Below are 18,639 nucleotides of genomic sequence, written 5' to 3' on the forward strand. Positions count from 1 at the left end.
AGTATTTTAGCCTAATGTATATATGACTGTATATATGTTTTATTACTTTTAAACCATTGTATGGCTAAGAAACCATATCAATGCTTTTACAGTTCTATTTCGCAATCCTTATCTTACTGTACGTACTTTTTATAATAACAAGTCTTGCAATTGTGGCAATACATTTCTCTTGTACGAGAAGAAAGACTGTTCAATAAATGTTAACCCTTTATTGACAAACGCCCGTCTCTCTATTCTCTACATCTCGTGAAAGTAAACTGCACTAAACTGACTGAGTGAAATACCTGTCTATTGTTTCACACGACCCTAGAGATTGACTCTTGATCTGAGGAGCAAAGTTGTCATGTTGCACGGTTGTTGGAAAGCTGAATCCCTTCTTGTCTGTGCCAGGGAAGCTGATCACTTCCCATGCAGAGAAGAAAGTTTCCAGTGACCTCTGAGCTAGTTGGTAACACACCCAATTAAGTTTAGCATAGTCAGTGGAGGCCTGGAATATACGCAGTTCCACGTCGATACTACTGTTTATGTTATTCCAATGCGCAGGGCCTAGTGGGAAACTAGGAACTACACTACAAAATGGCTTTCTCCTGGTGCTCGGTACCTCCCACTGACTCGGAAGTAGGACCAAGGCACCGATGGAGAGGTAAGCTGCGGCGTTTTCCAAATGACATAGCTTACTCAATATAGGCAATACTATAGAGATCTAGGAAGGTAAGTGCATCGCCAGTGTCCAACACAGGGAGGTCGCATAATACTAATGCTCGTAGACAGTTTAGTTGGAGTGAGTTGTGAGTTATGTTTTTTCAAAGATTCCAAGCTTGCCCTGTAATAAGTTCGCTCCGAAATGGAGTAGATATGAGTAGCATTTGAGTACTGATGGTCGTTTTTCTTTACTTTTGAGGCACGCTCTTGTAAACCACTCAGGGTGAAGCTGACATTCAGTTTACTACCCACTAACGGTCAGCATGGAAAGGTCGTGGAAATAGCTATTTGTGAGTGACGTCTTCACCACTTTTAAGTACAGATGACATATATGGAAATGATCTTCATTAGCATAGTAAACAGGTCTTTCCATTTGTCCGGTTCCAGTGGATGAGACAATGCATGCTAAACATTTACATTTTTAAATTCGTATATAGCTCTGCAGCCCTTCGGACTATTAGGTCATTGCAACATCTCAGGTTAGACTATTAATAATACCTTTGAAGACCATTGTAAATGATTTGGAGGCACTCTGAAAGGGGCTTTGGACAGGACGTAGACCATTGAGCAATCAGTACCAATGCTCTTGCTGTTTATTAATTTTCACTAATTTTGTACATAGAGAGTTTTTAATTGTTCTCTTCATAGGGCGGGGTATCCTTAAACCTGAGTCTGTACCAGGTGAGGTGAGGCCAAGACCTCATACGGGACAGGTGAGTGCAACTGTTCCTGTATTTACAGAATAAGATAGAGGCTTGTGTCGTGTTGTTATTCTTAGTTTATTTTGACATAACATTGGTTTTTTCTCCTCTTTAGGTGTGGAATTCACCCTTCCTATATGGAGGTATTTCGAATGTTCACAAGTGTGCACATTATGATTGTGTTTTTATTTTCACTCATTGCAGTAGCTATAAATTTGAGAAGGTCCTGAAGAAAGCCAGGACAAACTGCCCAATTTGGCTGAAACTAGTTGACCAAAATCTGCGGCATATTTGTTGAAAGCCGTACCTGCATTCTTTTTAATAGATTTGGAAGCAAACTCTAATAACGTTTCTGGTTTGCCGCCATATCCTTTTTAATCTCTCACTAGTTTTTGCACTGCACTGTATTCGGCCTGTGTATGTAAGACTATAGGCTGACTGTCATATTACGATGGCTTTTCTGGTTTTTTGGCTATCTGGTTCATACTTCTAGATCACAGTGTCATCTCCTGATTGAATGGGGTGCTGTGACAGGGTAGCTGGAATTCCAAATGATGACACTGGCCATGAAGGGCAGTTGATGGAAATCCAATAGTCATCTTCCCATCTCAGAGATAGTCCACTCTCTATTTGTTGTTTTTGGATGTAATGCGTCTGGAAAGAGGGCACATGAATAACAGTCGTATTCTCTCTCTATCTTAGATCTGTTTTTTTGACCACCAGATTCCTAAATAAATCATTTTACCAAACACTTCATATATGTACTGACCTAATTCCCATTTCTAATCCATAGATTCAGGAATGTTGGTTTGATTTTGATCGCATATCTTTATGAAGGTAAATTGATTCCCAAAATGGTGTCCTGGCACATGGCATTCCACTACTGAGCAGCAACCAAGGAGAGGCAGTGCTCACTTCGTGCAAATAAGAGTAGCAACCACTTATTCCCAAATAAAGGCCTAAGTATTATTTCGCCCGCGCCATGTATCCAGCCATCCGTTCACTAATGGAGCACACTCTGTAAATATGACGAATCGTAGTCCTCCTCAACTCTACCAGAACCTCTTGTTCGGTTAGAACACATCGTCTTATCAAGTAATTCCGATTGGGCGTCGTCACTGTTTTTTATCCACCATTATCCTCCACAAGTGCACGGTTCACCTACTGGAAAAAGATAGGCCCTTACCAGAGTAAACATTAGGCATTCTGCACTACAGTTTTGGTGACTTCCATTACCGATAGAACCACGGATTCCAGTTTTCTACTTTGCCTATTCATTACAAGTCAATATAATTGTGCATGAATACAGACTTCCTGAAGAAGGCTCACGCCAAAAAGCATTGAAATGGGAATGCACTTCTGTATTTTATAAATTATTTGAACTGTCTGTTATTTGTCATATACATTATGCCATATGTATTGGATTTTTGTATGTACTAATTTATAATAAGACAAAAAACACTTTCTATAAAAAAAGATGATATAAAAAGTAATAAAATATTAGAATATATCAACATAATTATAGTGTGAGTTCAGTCATTAGCTCCAAGTTTTCTCTCTCAAGTACAACAGGCACAAAACCCGGTGCAATTTTGCTCTTTTTTACCCCAAGTTATTTTGCGATCAAATCATACAGTTTTACTACTCTAACTATTTCCATTTCCATGGTACTCTATGGCATAGGTGTACTCAGTGGCTTACATGGGCAGCTACTGTCAGGTGCCTGCACTTCATTAATCTTAAAGAGAGAGTGCCTGTACTTTTCAGCAGAGGTCCATTAGTAAGGGCACTTTCACTAACAAACAGGTACCCTGGAATAGTGAGTACCCGCACTTCAAGGCTTCCAATTCAAGCACTGTGCCCACTCGCGTACAAGCAATGGAAGGTCTCTGGCACACTCACCTTCTCACAGTACCAGCCAGAACTGACCCCGCCATTGTCATGGCCGATGGTGATGCGGCTCAGCGGGCTGAGGAGGGCAGCGATCTCGATGCTGAACAGGTCAGTCCTTGCGCGTTCAAATTCACCGCCCTCCAGGAATATTTTGCCGCTGTTCTTCAGACCCTTGGACCCATGAAGGATGATGTGTATCTTGGAGTTAGTGCCTGCCCCTCTGACGTCTCCAGTAACGATGGAAACATTATACACAATACCTGAAACATTGATGCAGGAATCTGGCATTAGAACGTGTTCTAGTAAAGTCTACAAATAGTTGAGGCGTAAGTATTTTTACCAATTCTTAAAACAAAGTGGGATTGTATACAAGGATTTATATTTAATATTTTTTTTGTTTCGGTGTAATTGTGCTGGAGCGTATTATTAGCCCAAAACGTGGCCCTTATAATGACTAAGGTATGTAAGAGACAAGGTATATCCACTAGATGACACATCAGAGATATCATTTCCCATCCCTCCTGCCCACCACGTGACTCTGAATTCCTGGACATGTTGTACAATAAGGGCGTAGCTGTTATTAGTGCAGCAGGTGCAGCGGCACCAGTGCTTTGAGGTCATGGAGCCCACTGCACCCCAATTATGGATGGCTATTTGCTTTTCACCCATGCCTCAGATTGTCATTTTGGTTGACTGCCTCGGGGACCATGACAAGTTTGCTAGAACAAGTGTGGAAATGTCTGGGTGTCTTTTTTATCGATACTGAAGAAGTCGAAGTTTGCCCATCACAGGAGGCCCATGTCGTTTGCCCATCACAGGAGGCCCACGTCGTATAGGTCTCATAGTACACTTCGTGGAAAATTGCTCACCTGAAAGTATCTACACATATATTTTGGACTCCACCCAAGATTAATGTGCAACCCCCTCAGGGATAATAATTGTTTTTATTTACAAAAAGAGCAGATAGCTTGTCTACCGCAACTTCTGTCCTGGACAAGGGAACCATGTTTCTGCAAAAATTACTTTTCATAGGTTTTAGTTTTTGGAGCTCGTACCTTCATTGCCTTTTACCTTTATTTACTGCAGTGTTGTGGGCTCTTTAAGATAAACTCTTAGTGCCAATATCGGCTACACACCCAACCCACAAACACAGCAATGCCATAATAAAAACACACAAGCCACATTGCTTGTTGGAGAAAACATTGCTGCAGGTTTATTTTGCATAAGAAATATGCCAACATGGTGGGTCAATTTACGGGCGATCCAAGAGCAGGTAGGCCCTACGCTGCCTGCCCACCCGATGAGCCAAATTGCACTGTGGCATAACCTATTGGTGCTAACCATTTTGGGGGATTACCCCTTACATCCTGTTGACCATCAGTCCACCCATTTACTCACGCCCTTGTGGGGGCGGAGCTTATCCAGGCAAGCCCCCGGTTGCTCAGGTTTACAACCGCCTGAAGGACTAACGGGGTGCTGTCGTTCCTCCAGGGTCCTGTATGAAAAGAATTGCCAGCTGGGCGGGGGAGGTAGATATACCTGCCGATATACCTGCCCACCCACTCTAGGGTGACCTGATCTTGAGAACCAAAAACCGGGACATTTTGATAAAAGAGAAGAGGGACTACAATTTGACATCCATAAAATGGCGCAGAATGACGGCTCTCATCAACATAGGATAACAGAAGATGCTTTACGAAAATAAATCAAATGTAATTTCTGCACGCAGCATCAAGCCTTTTAATAAAATTGCTAGTACAGCTTTAGAACAATCAAAAAAGTGTCTCCCTCTGTTTTCAGTCGATCCTCTCAAAAAACCGGGACATTAGTCAAAATTGCCGAAATCTGTCGGGGCAGCTGGTGAAAAACCGGGACTGTGTGGGCAAATCCGGGACGTCTGGTCACCGTAGCCCACTTGCACGCCAGAAATGACGCAGTAGCGCTAAACACTAGCCCTGTCAGGTTTGTGCCCTCATGTGGCACTAAGGTGGCCGCCCTTCTATGGGGGCCCCTGCGTGGGCTGCGGGCAGCCTAATTTCTGGGGCTGCTTTTTCACACTGCATAAAATACCAAAGTGTATCTATTAGGGCACTCTGCTCTTCTAGAAGGCGGATCAGGATTTTTATTTTCCTAAACCCTATAAGGTGATAGTAGGCAGGTTGGGTGCCATCTTGGGAGGTGCATCATCCTGGATTCTTCATCTACATTGCAGTCTAGTTTTTATGACCAGTGGACCAATGGTGGGATCATAAGACTGAATACGGCATGTCTGCTCCGCAGGTGAGCCAATGGCATGTCAAAGTCAAACCCGTTTGCACCCGTCTCTGCCTGGACTGGCCAGGCACGGAGATTCTGCCGGAAATCGGATTATTAGTGGGTCGGCTGACAAGTTGCCTAACCTTAATTGGGGTCTTCTGATTGCAAGGTCGCTTACTAAACATCATGGCGAAATATAAATTAATTCATCAGGGAACATAAACTAGATTGTATATTTATCACAGAAACATGATTTAAGATTGACACCACTCCAAGCTTTTGCTAGCGGTTCCCTCTAGCTACCTTATTAAATATCTTTATAAATAACACAAATGAGGCAGGGGGGACTTGCTTGTATTTTTAAAGAAAAACTTGAGGCTTCTATATACAAAATGTCCCTATTTCTGGGGATACATCGTTAGCCCTTACAATTAAAGAATCACCATGCGTTTCCTTCAAGCGCGTTCTAATTTACAGACTCCCAGTTCCACCATCTTACTTTATTTCTTCCTTCTTTGAAGCAACAGCACCATGGGCCAGATGTACGACCCTAAATTGCATGCGCGAACAGCTTTGCGACCTGTTTGTGCTTGCAAAACGGCCCAGGGCCATGTATAGTACCAAAATAGCGAGTTGCAATTAATTTGCAACTCGCTATTTAGGAATTGCAATTTGCTATCCGCAATTGCATCCGCAAAGCATTGTATGAATGTTTTGTGACCGCAATTGTGGTTGCAAAACACTCGCAAATTACCACCCTCTTCAGGAGCGTGATAATGCAGTCGCAATTTGGAACACAGGGGACCCCTTCCACTTTGTGAGTGTCTCTAAAAATATGTTTTAAGAGCAGGCAGTGGTCCCAGGGACCACTAGCTGCCCTTAAAAAATGAAATGAAAACCTTTCACTAAAAAAAAAAAAAAAAAAAAAAAAAAAAAATGCATCCTGTTTTCTTTTAGGGAAAACAGGCTGCATTAAAAAAACTGCTTTATTTAAAAAAGCAGTCCCAGACATGGTGGGCTGCTGAGCCCAGCAGGCCACCATCCCTGGGAGGGCCTGTCATTCTCAATGGGCTCACAAACTGCGTGAGGCTATTTAATATTCATGATCCTCGCAATTTGCGACCCCATTGGGAATCGCAAATAATGTTAATCACACTGTTTTACAAGCCAAATAGTGCCTCGCAAATTGCGAGTTGCAAATTAGTCGCAATATGCGAGGCACTATTTTGCAGGGGGTACATCTGGCCCCATGTCTCTCAAACAGAAAGAAGCTGGTCCTTCATAATTTGCCATGAGTGTCTCCCATACATCAAGAATGACAGTCAGCATGTTAATGCCTGAATTTTGGCATGGCGTCTCCGAGTGGTGGTAGGTCACCTTTGACATTGCTGCATTACCAGCCAGTAATCCCATTTTCTTCCAGAAAGGTTCTAGGGAAAGAAGGGGGTGTTTTCGTACGGCAGACTCACACTCATAGGCGTAACACACTCACACACACTCTCGCTCACTCATGCTCACCTCTATTCACTTGCTCATTCTTATTCTCATTAATTAATTCTCACTTACACACCATTACTCTAACTCCTTCACATTGCCTTACAGTTACTCGCAGTCACTCCCACCCACTCTTACTCCACTCACTCCCACATTCTCTCATTCTCATTCTCATTCTTACTCACTCATGAATGATATAGATGTATGTAGTGCAGCAATGCCAAAAGCGTCAAGGCGCTGAGAGCTAATCATGAGAGTACACTTGCCCATTGCCCAGGCCAAGTTACAGAGAGAAGAGCCAGGTTTTTAAGGCCTCCTTAAAAGGAGTATGCCGTTTCATACTGGTCAAATGAGAGGGAGGGAATTCCAGATCTTGGCAGCCGCAACCGAAAAAGCTCTGCCTCCCCATTTCTTCCTCCGAACTCTGGGGATGACCACTAAATTATGGGCTGCCAATCAGAGAAGTCTATTAGGGGAGTACCATTGGAACATAGTTTTACTTCCCCCTGACTAGCACAATACAGTGCTTTATGAGGAATACACACAGCTTTAAAGGTGACACACTTCTGTACAGGTAGCCAGTGAAGTTTACACAATCCGTTTGAGACTGACGTAAATTTTGGGATATCTAATGGCAGCCTTGCCGCTGAATTTTGCACCACTTGCAATTTGGCTAGAGTTGTCCTGTTAGCGTCCAAATAGAATGCATTGCAATTGTCAATCACTTGACCATCGCTCTGTGAGCTCAGTGGAGAGGTAAAGGGTTGGATGAGCACCTTGTCTATACTAGAAATCCAAAAACCCGAAGGCTCAGGAATGTAATCCGGAGTCCTAGAGGGGATGAGATGGAGGACGTAGAGGATGCGCCCTCCCTGGTAATAAGAAGACACAAAAGGTATCCTAAACATACTGGTTGATCCTCCTGCAGATCATGAAGGAACCCTAATATATGTCAAGTGAAGATGTACCCGTAACCAGGACATCACATTAAGTTGTAAGGTAGACCCTCACACACCCTGTTGGTGTCATGCTTCATCAACAGGTCTCATCTTGGTCCCTAAAAACCAGAATGGACTTGACCATATTTCGGGGAGCACTTTGGATAAGTTTTCCTGCCGGGGTCTTAAAATAAAAATTCCTTGAAACACCAAAGGTATCCCTTTTATTCACGTTGTTCCTGGTTTAATTAAACATTGTGTAGTGGGGTGTCTGCAGAGGTAATGGCCCTACACCGGGCCTGCAAATGTCAACATGTTTCAGCCCTACCTCAAGAAGGCCCAAAGGTCCAGGGCTTTCATCACTACTTTATAATTATTATGCCCCGGAACCTATTCTTTTTTATTTCAGTCACATGTAACTTATTTAGTCAGGACAAAATACAGTATGCAACATATATCTGGCATGCATAAAGGACACTAGTACCCTTGATTGGAATGGGTTCCTCTTTTTGGATTCCTATTGAAGAAAAAACAAAAAACAGCACAAATCTCTTATATATTTGTCGTAACTTGCTTCACATGCACTATTCTGGTGTGCGCTCCGTATCTACCCCTCTAAAAGGTGATTTTGCTATTTGTGCTTGCCCTTTAACTACCATAGCTGACTTGCTTAAAGCCAATAATTACTTCCAATATACCAGTAGCAGCATTTTACCATGGATATCACCAGGAGCCAGTCATTACCTCTAGAGTGTCAGATAATGCTTCACACCCGCACGCATAACACACCCCCACACATTCAGCCACACGTTAACTGACTCACGCACACATGCACAAACATACTATTTCTCCTCCACTTTCACTCACAATCACTCTCACACACAAACTCTCACCCATTCACTCTCGCCAATTCACTCTCCTAACCATTCACTCACTCTTTCATTCTCTCATTCACTGTCACTGTCACTCTCACACTCACACCCACTCACACTCTCCCTCATTGACACTCACTCTCACAGACATGTACACTCACTCTCAAAGTCATGCTCATTCACTCACCCTCTCACTAGCACAAAGCAACAGTGGAAACATTACTTACCTCGTGTCCTTTACTGGTGGGTCTCCAATCCTCCTTGGCAGCAGCAGAGCAGAAAGCTGGTGCCAGAAATAGGAGCCGGTGAGGCATGATAGAGGAGCCAAACAGGGCAGCAGAGGGAGGGTCAAAGAGAGAAATACCCGCCTGAAGTCCTCCCGCAGCCTCTGATCTTTCAGAAGCTGGGACAAGGTTTGGGATCCTGCCCTGCTGCTCCCTGTGGATTTCAGTCGGCCACTGGGATGCACTGACAGCCCTGTATTATCAGATAGGCAGGCATGCCTGAGGCATGCGCACTATGTTTGCTAAATATGGATTGCGCTTGTGGAACAGGATAAAACTGTAGTACGCCCTCCCACAAGCACAATTAAAGCATCCATTTGCAGAGTGCTGTCTTCTTCAATAGCACTTGGTAGATGGATCGTGGCTGAGCCCTCTCAGACCCCCACCCCTCCTTTACTCATCCGTGGAGCCTGAAAAGGCCTAGGGTTTGGCTCTGCTGTTGTCATGAAGACTGCAAAAAAATGCAGTGTAAATGTGACTGCTCACCAGTGGTAGGGCCCTGTCCTGACACCCCTCGAGACAAGCCGCCACTGGTTGATAACAGGCCACAGCAAGTTGGCAAACATAGTTATATGGTGCGGAATTGCAACCACTTTAAGCATGGCTATTCTGCCAGTCATTGAGAGTGGCAGATAGCTCCATTTGTCAAGCCTTGTTGCAAATGTAAACAGAAGCCTTTGTAAAATATATTTACCATCTATATCCAACAAACACCATTCATATCTTGCCAAACATCAATTTTAAACTGACCTATGACTCTAATTTCATGATTTTCAAATTCACATAGTGGAAAGGGTCCCTTGGGGGTTACCACCTCTTTTCGAGGGGTCGGTAAAATATAATTGTTTTGCAAATGCATTTCAATACCAAAATATTAATGCATACCACTCATATTCAGTATTTGGATGGGACACCCTAAACATGCCCCTTCCAAATTCTCAATCAGCATTAAGTCCCAAACCAAAATCGCAATTCAGTAATGTGTTACCAAATTGCAAGTTCGGTTTTATACATTAGAAAAAGCATTTTTGCGATTGCAAATAGTTCATTCTGCCCATTGGGCTGGTTGTGACTGCAAGTAGGCTTCATACATCTGGCTCTAAATGTTAATAAATGTAATCAATCAATCATGACATTTGTATAGCGCGCTACTTACCCGGAAGGGTCTCAAGGCGCTGGGGGAGAGAGGTGCATTACTGCTCGAACAGCCAGGTCTTGAGTTGTTTCCTGAAGGAGAGATAGTCCTGGGTCAGTCAAAGGTGGATGGGGAGGGAGTTCAAGTTTTGGCTGCCAGGTAGGAGAAGGATCTTCCTCCGGTGGTGGCTCTGCGGATGCATCGTACGACGGCGAGGGCGAGGCTGGTCGATTGTAGCTGGGCGTGTAGAAGGTCAGGCGGTCGTTGAGGCACTTGGGGCCTAGGTCGTGGAGCGCCTTGTGTGCGTGGGTGAGGAGCCTGAATGTGATCCTCTTGCTGATGGGGAGCCAGTGTAGGTCTCTCAGGTGGCCAGAGATGTGGCTGTGTCGGGGGATGTCCAGGATGAGTCGTGCGGAGGCGTTCTGGATGTGTTGGAGTCTTTTCTGAAGTTTGGCTGTGGTTCCGGCGTAGAGGGTGTTCCCGTAGTCCAGTCGGCTGGTGACGAGTGCCTGGGTGACGGTCTTCCTGGTCTCGGTGGGGATCCATCGGAAGATCTTACGGAGCACACGCATGGTGTTGAAGCACGGTGAGGAGACGGCGTTGACTTGTCTGGTCATCGAGAGGGAGGAGTCCAGGATGAAGCCCAGGTTGCGTGCGTGGTCCGTTGGCTTGGGAGTGGTGCCCAGGGCAGGGGGCCACCAGGAGTCATCCCAGGCGAAGGGCGATGATCCCAGGATGAGGACTTCCGTCTTGTCTGAGTTCAGTTTCAGGCGGCTGTTCTTCATTCACTCGGCGAGGTCTTTCATCCCTTCGTGTAGGCTGGTTCTGGTGGTGGCGGGGTCGTTGGTGAGGGTAATACATACCACAGCAAGTTACTAAAGTTCACTTTAGAGTCAGTTCCTGTATGTACAGGTGTGAAGAATCGCTGGCAGCGGAATGGCACAGGTGGTTAACAGAGGCCACTATGGAGTCAGACATACAATGGATGTATATAATTGCAAGCTTAAAGCCTACTTCCCACACTATGGACCCCTCCGATCCACAATAGTAAAACAAACTCAACTATGTAATTGCCCCTTTCTGGACAAAAATCATCCTCCCTCAAATCAGGTTGTGTCCCAGACTCCCTTCAACTAGGACAAATCACACCGATACTCAAGAAACCAGGGGCAACCCCCAACAAGCTCAACAACCTCAGACCTATCTCCAACTTTCTGTTCCTAGCTAAAAAATTGGAGAAGTGCGTTCTCCAACAACTCAACAAACATATTGATGACTTCAACCTCCTTGACACCTTTCAATTGGGGTTCAGAAAAGGTTGTAGCACTGAAACAGCGATGCTCAATATTTCAGATGATATCCGCAGAGCCTTAGATGAAGGTGAGGCCTGTCTCCTCATCCTAATTGACTTATCAGCGGCATTCGACACAATAAACCATCCAGCTCTACTTGAGACTCTGAAGAGGCACTCTGGCATTAATGGCACAGTACTAGAATGGTTCACTTCCTTCCTTTAGCACCGTTTGCAACAGATTAAACTCCTGCCTCTCTGTACCAACTCGAGTCAAACTTGGAGTCCCACAAAGATCAATCCTCTCACCATCCCTCCTCAATCTCTTCATGAAACCCCTTGCAAATATTCTGAAACAAGCAGGGGTTCAATACCACCTTTATGCAGAGGACACACAAATTTACTACAAAATCAAATCACCCAGTGATGTCCGACACCTCAATGGCATGCTAACCAAGATCCAAAACTGGTTAAATGCAAACCACTTAAAACTGAACCCACACAAAACGGAACTTATACTGTTCTCTCCGAAAAGTAACCACCAACCAATTCAAGACTGACTCAAGGAGCTTGATGCTCTAAACTGCCCCCTCGTCCTATCTGACTCGGTAAAGTTACTAGGCATTACCCTGGACAAGAGCTTGTCAATTAAGGACCACATCAAGAACTCTGCAAAAAGTGCTCTGTACTCTCTTAAACACCTCAAGAAAATTAAACCTTTCATTCCTCAGGATGATCTCAAGACAATTGTACAATCCCTAGTCCTTTCTAAACTGGACTATGGAAACACCATTCAAACAGTGTCCCCAAAAGCTCACCTAGCCCCACTAAGGACAGTACTTAACATGGCAGCCCGACTCTTAACTGTGTAAAAAGATATGAACACATCTCACCAGCCCGCAACACACTCAACTGGCTCCCCATGGAAGGTAGATGTACTTACAAACTGGCCAGCATCACACATAAGGCCCTTCACACCCAATCCCCAGACTACCTAAACAGCAAACTAGTAAAAGCAGAAAAATCCAGAACTATGAGAAGCACCAACTCACTTCTTCTCATCCCTCCGAAACTGAAAAAGAAAACGAACCAGTGCCGGTCCTTCTCTGGCAACGTACCCAGGATGTGGAACCCACTCCTGATTGACCTCAGATGCAACCCTTCCTTCTCTTGCTTCAAAAAGGACCTAAAACTCCTTCTCCTCAACCAATACTTTCCTGACCAAGTCAACGTTCCTAGACTTTAATAACATAATGGACTCCCCCCTCAAGTTAACCTTCAAAGATGGTGGTTATCTGACTGTGACAACCCCCTTCATCTTTCCCCCCTCACTGAATACATAAGTATTATGTCTTTGCTTATATCTTTATACATCCTCTTATCCTGCCATGTTATGCCATCTTTCTTTTCCTTTGTGTATGTAAAGCGCTCTGATACCTACGGGTCTAGCTAGCGCTAAATAAAACTTTACAAATACAAAATGAATAAAAAGAAAAGTATCTTCGGTGCAGGACCACAGGTAGTTACTAAAACTGACTGAGGAGTCAGGCACATACACTGGAGGCATCATGGGCGCAGTACCACAGGAAGATACTCAAGGTCACTGATAAGTCAGGTGCAAATTCTACATACATCATGGGTGCAGTACCACAGGTGGATACTAAAGGTCACAGATGAGTCAGGCACAAAGTATTTGTACATCCTGGGTGCAGTACCACAAGTGGTTACTAAAGGTCACTCTGGAGTGCGGCACATACACTTTAAGCATCATGGGTGCAATACTACAGGAAGTTATGAAACGTCACTGACGAATCAGGATCAAAATCTGGATACATCATGGGTGTATGGATGTGGTACTACAGAAGGTAACTAAAGTTCACAGTGCAGTCAGGCACACACACTAGATGTATCATGGGTGCAGTACCACCGGTATTTACTAGAGCTCCCTGTGGAGTCAGACATGCAATTGATATATCGTGCGTGCAGTACGACAAGCTGTCACTAAATATCACTTTGGAGCCAGATAAGGACTTGATGTTGAAAGAGATAGTCCCACAGGAGGTCACTACAGGTCACTGTGGAGTCAGGCACACATAAGAACTGGCGTTATCATGCCAGAGTCTCAAAGGCCATCACTTATGTCATTGTAGAGTCAAACAAGCAACACATGTGAATAGATGTGAAATCTGGCGCAGTTCCTAAAGGTCAGTATACTGGGGTATGATGGGAGTAACACTAAGGGTCACTGGGGAGTTGTACACTAGATATATTGCGGATGCAGTATCAGAGGTGATTAGTAAAAGTCACACTGGAGTCAGGCGCAAGCCCTTGATGTGCCCTGGATGCAGTACCACAGTTGGATACTAAGAGGTTACTATGGCATCAGGCACATGCTTGGGGTGTATTGACCATGCAGGACCACAGGTGGTTACTACTGGTCACTGTGTAGTCAGGCACTGGATCCTCATGGACGTTGCATCACCAAAAGGTACAGAAGATCACTGTGGTGTCAGGCAAACATGCTGGATATATTTAGGATACAGCGGCAGCTCCTCCGGTAAGGAGGAGGAAAGTCGACCCACTGCTATAAAGGCGTACAAAGAAAATGTATAACGGAGCGTTTCTATCACTTTATTCTTTGTATTGCAGTTGTCGAGCGCCAGGTTAGTGCGGGGCAGGGCTGGACTCCCGGCATCACAGGGAGGAGGAGTGGCTGCTTCTGCTGCACCTAAAGTGCACATGACTGTTTGGCCGGCCCAAGACAGTCATGCGCACTTTGCATGTTCTCTACCCAGGCTGCTTTACATCCTGGGTGGAGAACACGCCCAGGCTTCCACTCTCTGTCTGAGCGCTGAATCACGGCGCTCAGACAAATCGCTGCTCTGCTATCAGCAAAGGGATAATTGGTCAGGGAAGTCTAGAAGACAGGGTGCTTCCTGTTTCTGGTTCCTGCCCTGCGGAGGAGAGGCGGCGACTTGCGACGGCTGGTGACGGCACCAGCAGGTAAGTTTTCCCCAACCCCTGTCTCCTACCAGCCACCACTGTTAGGATACAGTATCACAGAAGGGTACTAAAGGCCACTGGGGAGTCAGGCGCACATGCTGGATATATTTAGGATACAGCGGCAGCTCCTCCGGTGAGGCGGAGGAAAGTTGACCCACTGCTATAAAGGCGTACAAAATAAAAAATAAAATGATAACGGAGCGTTTCTATCACTTTATTCTTTGTATTGCAGTTGTCGCGCGCCAGGTTAGTGCGGGGCAGGGCTGGGCTCCCGGCATCACAGGGAGGAGGAGTGGCTGCTTCTGCTGCACCTAAAGTGCAAATGACTGTTTGGCCGGCCCAAGACAGTCATGCACACTTTGCATGTTCTCTACCCAGGCTGCTTTACAGCCTGGGTGGAGAACACGCCCAGGCTTCCACTCTCAGTCTGAGCGCTGAATCACGGTGCTCAGACCAATCGCTGCTCTGCTATCAGCAAAGAGATAATTGGTCAGGGAAGTCTAGAATGCAGGGTGCTTCCTGTTCCTGGTTCCTGCCCTGCGGAGGAGAGGCGGCGACTTGCGACGGCTGGTGACGGCACCAGCAGGTAAGTTTTCCCCAACCCCTGTCTCCTACCAGCCGCCACTGTTAGGATACAGTATCACAGGAGGGTACTAAAGGTCACTGGGGAGTCAGGTGCATGCATTGGATGTTTCCTGGGTGCAGTACCATATTCGATCACTAATGGTCCCTGGGGAGTCAAGCACGAGCTCTTGATGTGCAAGAAAGTAACACTACACACCGTCACTAAAGATCACTATGACGTCAGGCATCACATAGGATTCATCAGGGTGAACTGATACAGGTATCCACTGGAGGTCACTGTGGAAGTACAGCAGAGAGGCGCATGCTTCACCAACTGCAGTAGCACACAGATCAACACAGGCCAACAGTGCATGTCACTGTGGAAGCAAGCACAGCACCATGTGTACCAGAGTGCACAATCACAGGTTGTGTTACAAGAGATCCCTATGGAGTCAGACACCAGTGCTTGAGTGGGCTCTAATGCTCCACCAAAACTATTTGTCTTCCAATTCTGTAGCTGGAGTTCTCTAAATGCCAATGTACCTTCTTGTAGTAATAAATACAAACAATCAAAACTGACACACAAATCATAAATGTAAAGGTTAGCCCACTAACCTCAACCAAAAGGAACTTTCAAAGATCAGAATTGTATAGATTTATGTTTAAAACAGCTCATCACTGCACTTTGGTGTTTTTGATGTATTGTTCTTACCTGTGGCCTCACTTCCACCCACTAAAATATCTCTTTGAATTTTGCCATCATCTTCATCGATAGCAAACCAGCGAGAGACAGGGAACTCGTACACAGCTTTATTTCCAATGTCCTCAAGGATCACCTGCCGGGGAAAAGTGAATGTGATAAAATCAGTAGCCAGAAATTGAACCACACATGATAGCTTCTTTTGTAAATGCCTTTGATGTGTAAATTTGTATACAATGAAATTCATTGGAGAACAGTTTCACAACTAATGGTCATCCTGGGAATACAACTGGAATTCACTGTTCAGCAAGATCAGTTCCAGTACAACAAGTGCTGCTTCATCAATATATTATCTGCACAAGCTAGCATCTCAGATATGTACCAGCCAGCTGATACTGTATTTTCAGGACCACTGGAATTTTGTGACATGGGAGGACTAAGTTATGCGACACGGTTGACTAAAAATTATGTGGCAAGAAAAGGAAATTATGTAGTGTAATGTGGCACGTTTTGCAGCAGTATTACTGCATTATTTTGCCTAGTTTACATGTTTACATTCTCTGGTCAAAGGTTCCACCTTATTAGTAACAGTTTAACACTCAAATACAGCAACAGGCAATTGAAGCGTGATCAGTCAACGTTTGCGATGGACCCTCCACAGTGCAGCAAAATATGTTGTCACATGTTTAGTAACTTTTGATCCCTTTTAGATAGAAACTTTCTGGGGGGTAAAATCTGCGAATTTTGCAGCAGATGATTGATTATGTGGCAAATCCCCCCAAAAAGTGCATATTTCCAGTGGCCCTGTGTATATGTAGAGGTTTGCACTGAAGCAAATGTGGAGATTCCTGGAGAATTACAGCACAACATTTTTGGGAATCCCACTTACATATGAGTGCCTAAAAGGTGCTTCAGGAACCTCCAGATTGCCTCCAGAGGATATTTAAGTGAATATAAAATGAATATGAAATGCAAGCTATGCATGTGATATGCTTACGCACATCTTCTTATTTGTTCCAAAGAAGGTCTTTGTGAATTGGGTTATTTCAACCATAGGTCAGTTGAATTACTATTTATACAGCGCAAACAAATACCCGAAGGCGTCAAGGTGAAGTTTAAACCTGATGAACAATTTTTTAATTTATTTTTTATTTTACGGAGTTTTATATAGCGGGAACTTGGCCCGAATCGGGTATCAGAGCGCTTTACATAGCACCAGTTCCAGTTACATCGCTATTTGAGAATTGCAAAATGGTATGTATATAAAAAAATCGACATTTTTTAGCGATTTCTTAAAATTCCTTAATTGCGATTAGCAAATTGCTAATCGCAATTAAGGAATAATTTCCCATTCATTTCTATGGGCCAGGAGGCCCATAGGAATAAATGTGAAGTTATTTTCAATTTGCGATTCGCAATTTGAGAATCTCAAATTGAGAATAATTTCAAGGGGGCAAGGGTGTCATAAGGACACCCTGATGCACCCCTGAAATTTACATGTGTGCGCATATGGCGCACATACATGCCCTAAGGGCATGTATGTGCACCATATGTCACCTTCACAAATGCCAAAAATTGCATTTGTGAAAGAAATCGCAAATTACCACCAACTTGAAGTTGGTGGTAATTTGCGATTTCTTAAGGAGAAATCGCAATAATTGAATGCTTGATGCATAGCATTTAAGGAATTGCAATTCGGGATTCCTTAAATGCTTACGTGAATTTAAGGAATCGCAAATTTTGCGATTCCTTAATTTTGCTATGCAATTTCCTTCATACATACCATTTTGCGATTTTTTGGTTGCAAATGCTGCTTTTTTGCGAATCGCAGCGTTTGCGACTAAAATTGCTTTGATTCATCTGCCCCTAAGTGATTTGCCAAGGATCACAGGATGTATCCGTGTTGTTGCAGAGACTCGAACCCAGTTCTCCAGATTCGAGGACGACCGCCCTAGCCATTAGGGCAACTCCTCTCTCCAATTATGGACATCTACAAGAGGATTTCCAATTTTCTGCACTCACAACCTATCGAATAGTGCTTGGAGCACCACACTGCCAATGTTACTGGTATGATGCATTTTTTATTCAGTATGAAGCTGGGACGGACATGCTACAATCTGTTAGATGGCTATGTTGATTCCAAAGCACCCATCCAAATAATCTAAGTCACAGATTCTGTATTTATTACAGAATTACAATAATGCTGACCTATGTTCCTTTGTGACATATTTGTACATCAGCCTAGCCAATATGTGCCCTAAAATGCTTTGTACAGCTGAAATGTAAGATGGTTTCCCAGTTACATTTGAAATGGTAACCTGGGTAGCTGTCTATGGTTTCTGCAAAGGCTTCAGATTGGCTGAATTCCAAGAACAACTTTTTAAAATGAATCCTTTCTTAAGCCTATCTAGCTAACTTTTGTTATTAAAAGATACAACCTTATGGTGGAAATCATTTTGGTAAATAAGTATGACAACATCAATATAAACATTGGGTTTTGCCTACATATTTTTTATCTGTTTCATAAGTTGTCATATTTCCTGAAAATACCCAATTTAATTTAAAGCAAATAGCACATGGCGGTCCCACCTGGGGCACCTTAGCCAAGTGGCCAGCTTCAAAAGCTTGTAGTGTGATGGGCTTCAGGACAGCAGACATATATACCCAGGCGAATCGTGTCAATAGCAGCCATGACGCTTACTCCCTTTGCGGGGACTAAGTGGAGCCTTTCCCAAGCTTATGTTGAAGACAAGGGTGCTAGAAGGAAAGGGATTTCATTTGAGCCAGGAGTATGCTTACCTTGGGT

General features: G+C 44.2%; 1 protein-coding gene across 1 annotated transcript in view; it reads right to left on the bottom strand.

Annotated features, from left to right (window-relative positions):
• The window catches only part of LOXHD1 (lipoxygenase homology PLAT domains 1), a 1,115,079-nt gene that overhangs the window by 511,567 nt on the left and 584,873 nt on the right, over positions 1–18,639 (bottom strand). The window contains exons 13-14 of the mRNA XM_086960347.1: positions 15,846–15,969; positions 3,306–3,556 (exon numbers count right to left, since the gene is read on the bottom strand). Of these exons, the coding sequence (XP_086816473.1) occupies positions 3,306–3,556; positions 15,846–15,969 (375 nt within the window). The remainder of the gene's footprint in view (positions 1–3,305; positions 3,557–15,845; positions 15,970–18,639) is intronic.

The sequence above is a fragment of the Lissotriton vulgaris genome, chromosome 3_1, assembly GCF_964263255.1.
Source record: "Lissotriton vulgaris chromosome 3_1, aLisVul1.2, whole genome shotgun sequence".
In the NCBI taxonomy this organism is placed as follows: Eukaryota; Metazoa; Chordata; class Amphibia; order Caudata; family Salamandridae; genus Lissotriton; species Lissotriton vulgaris.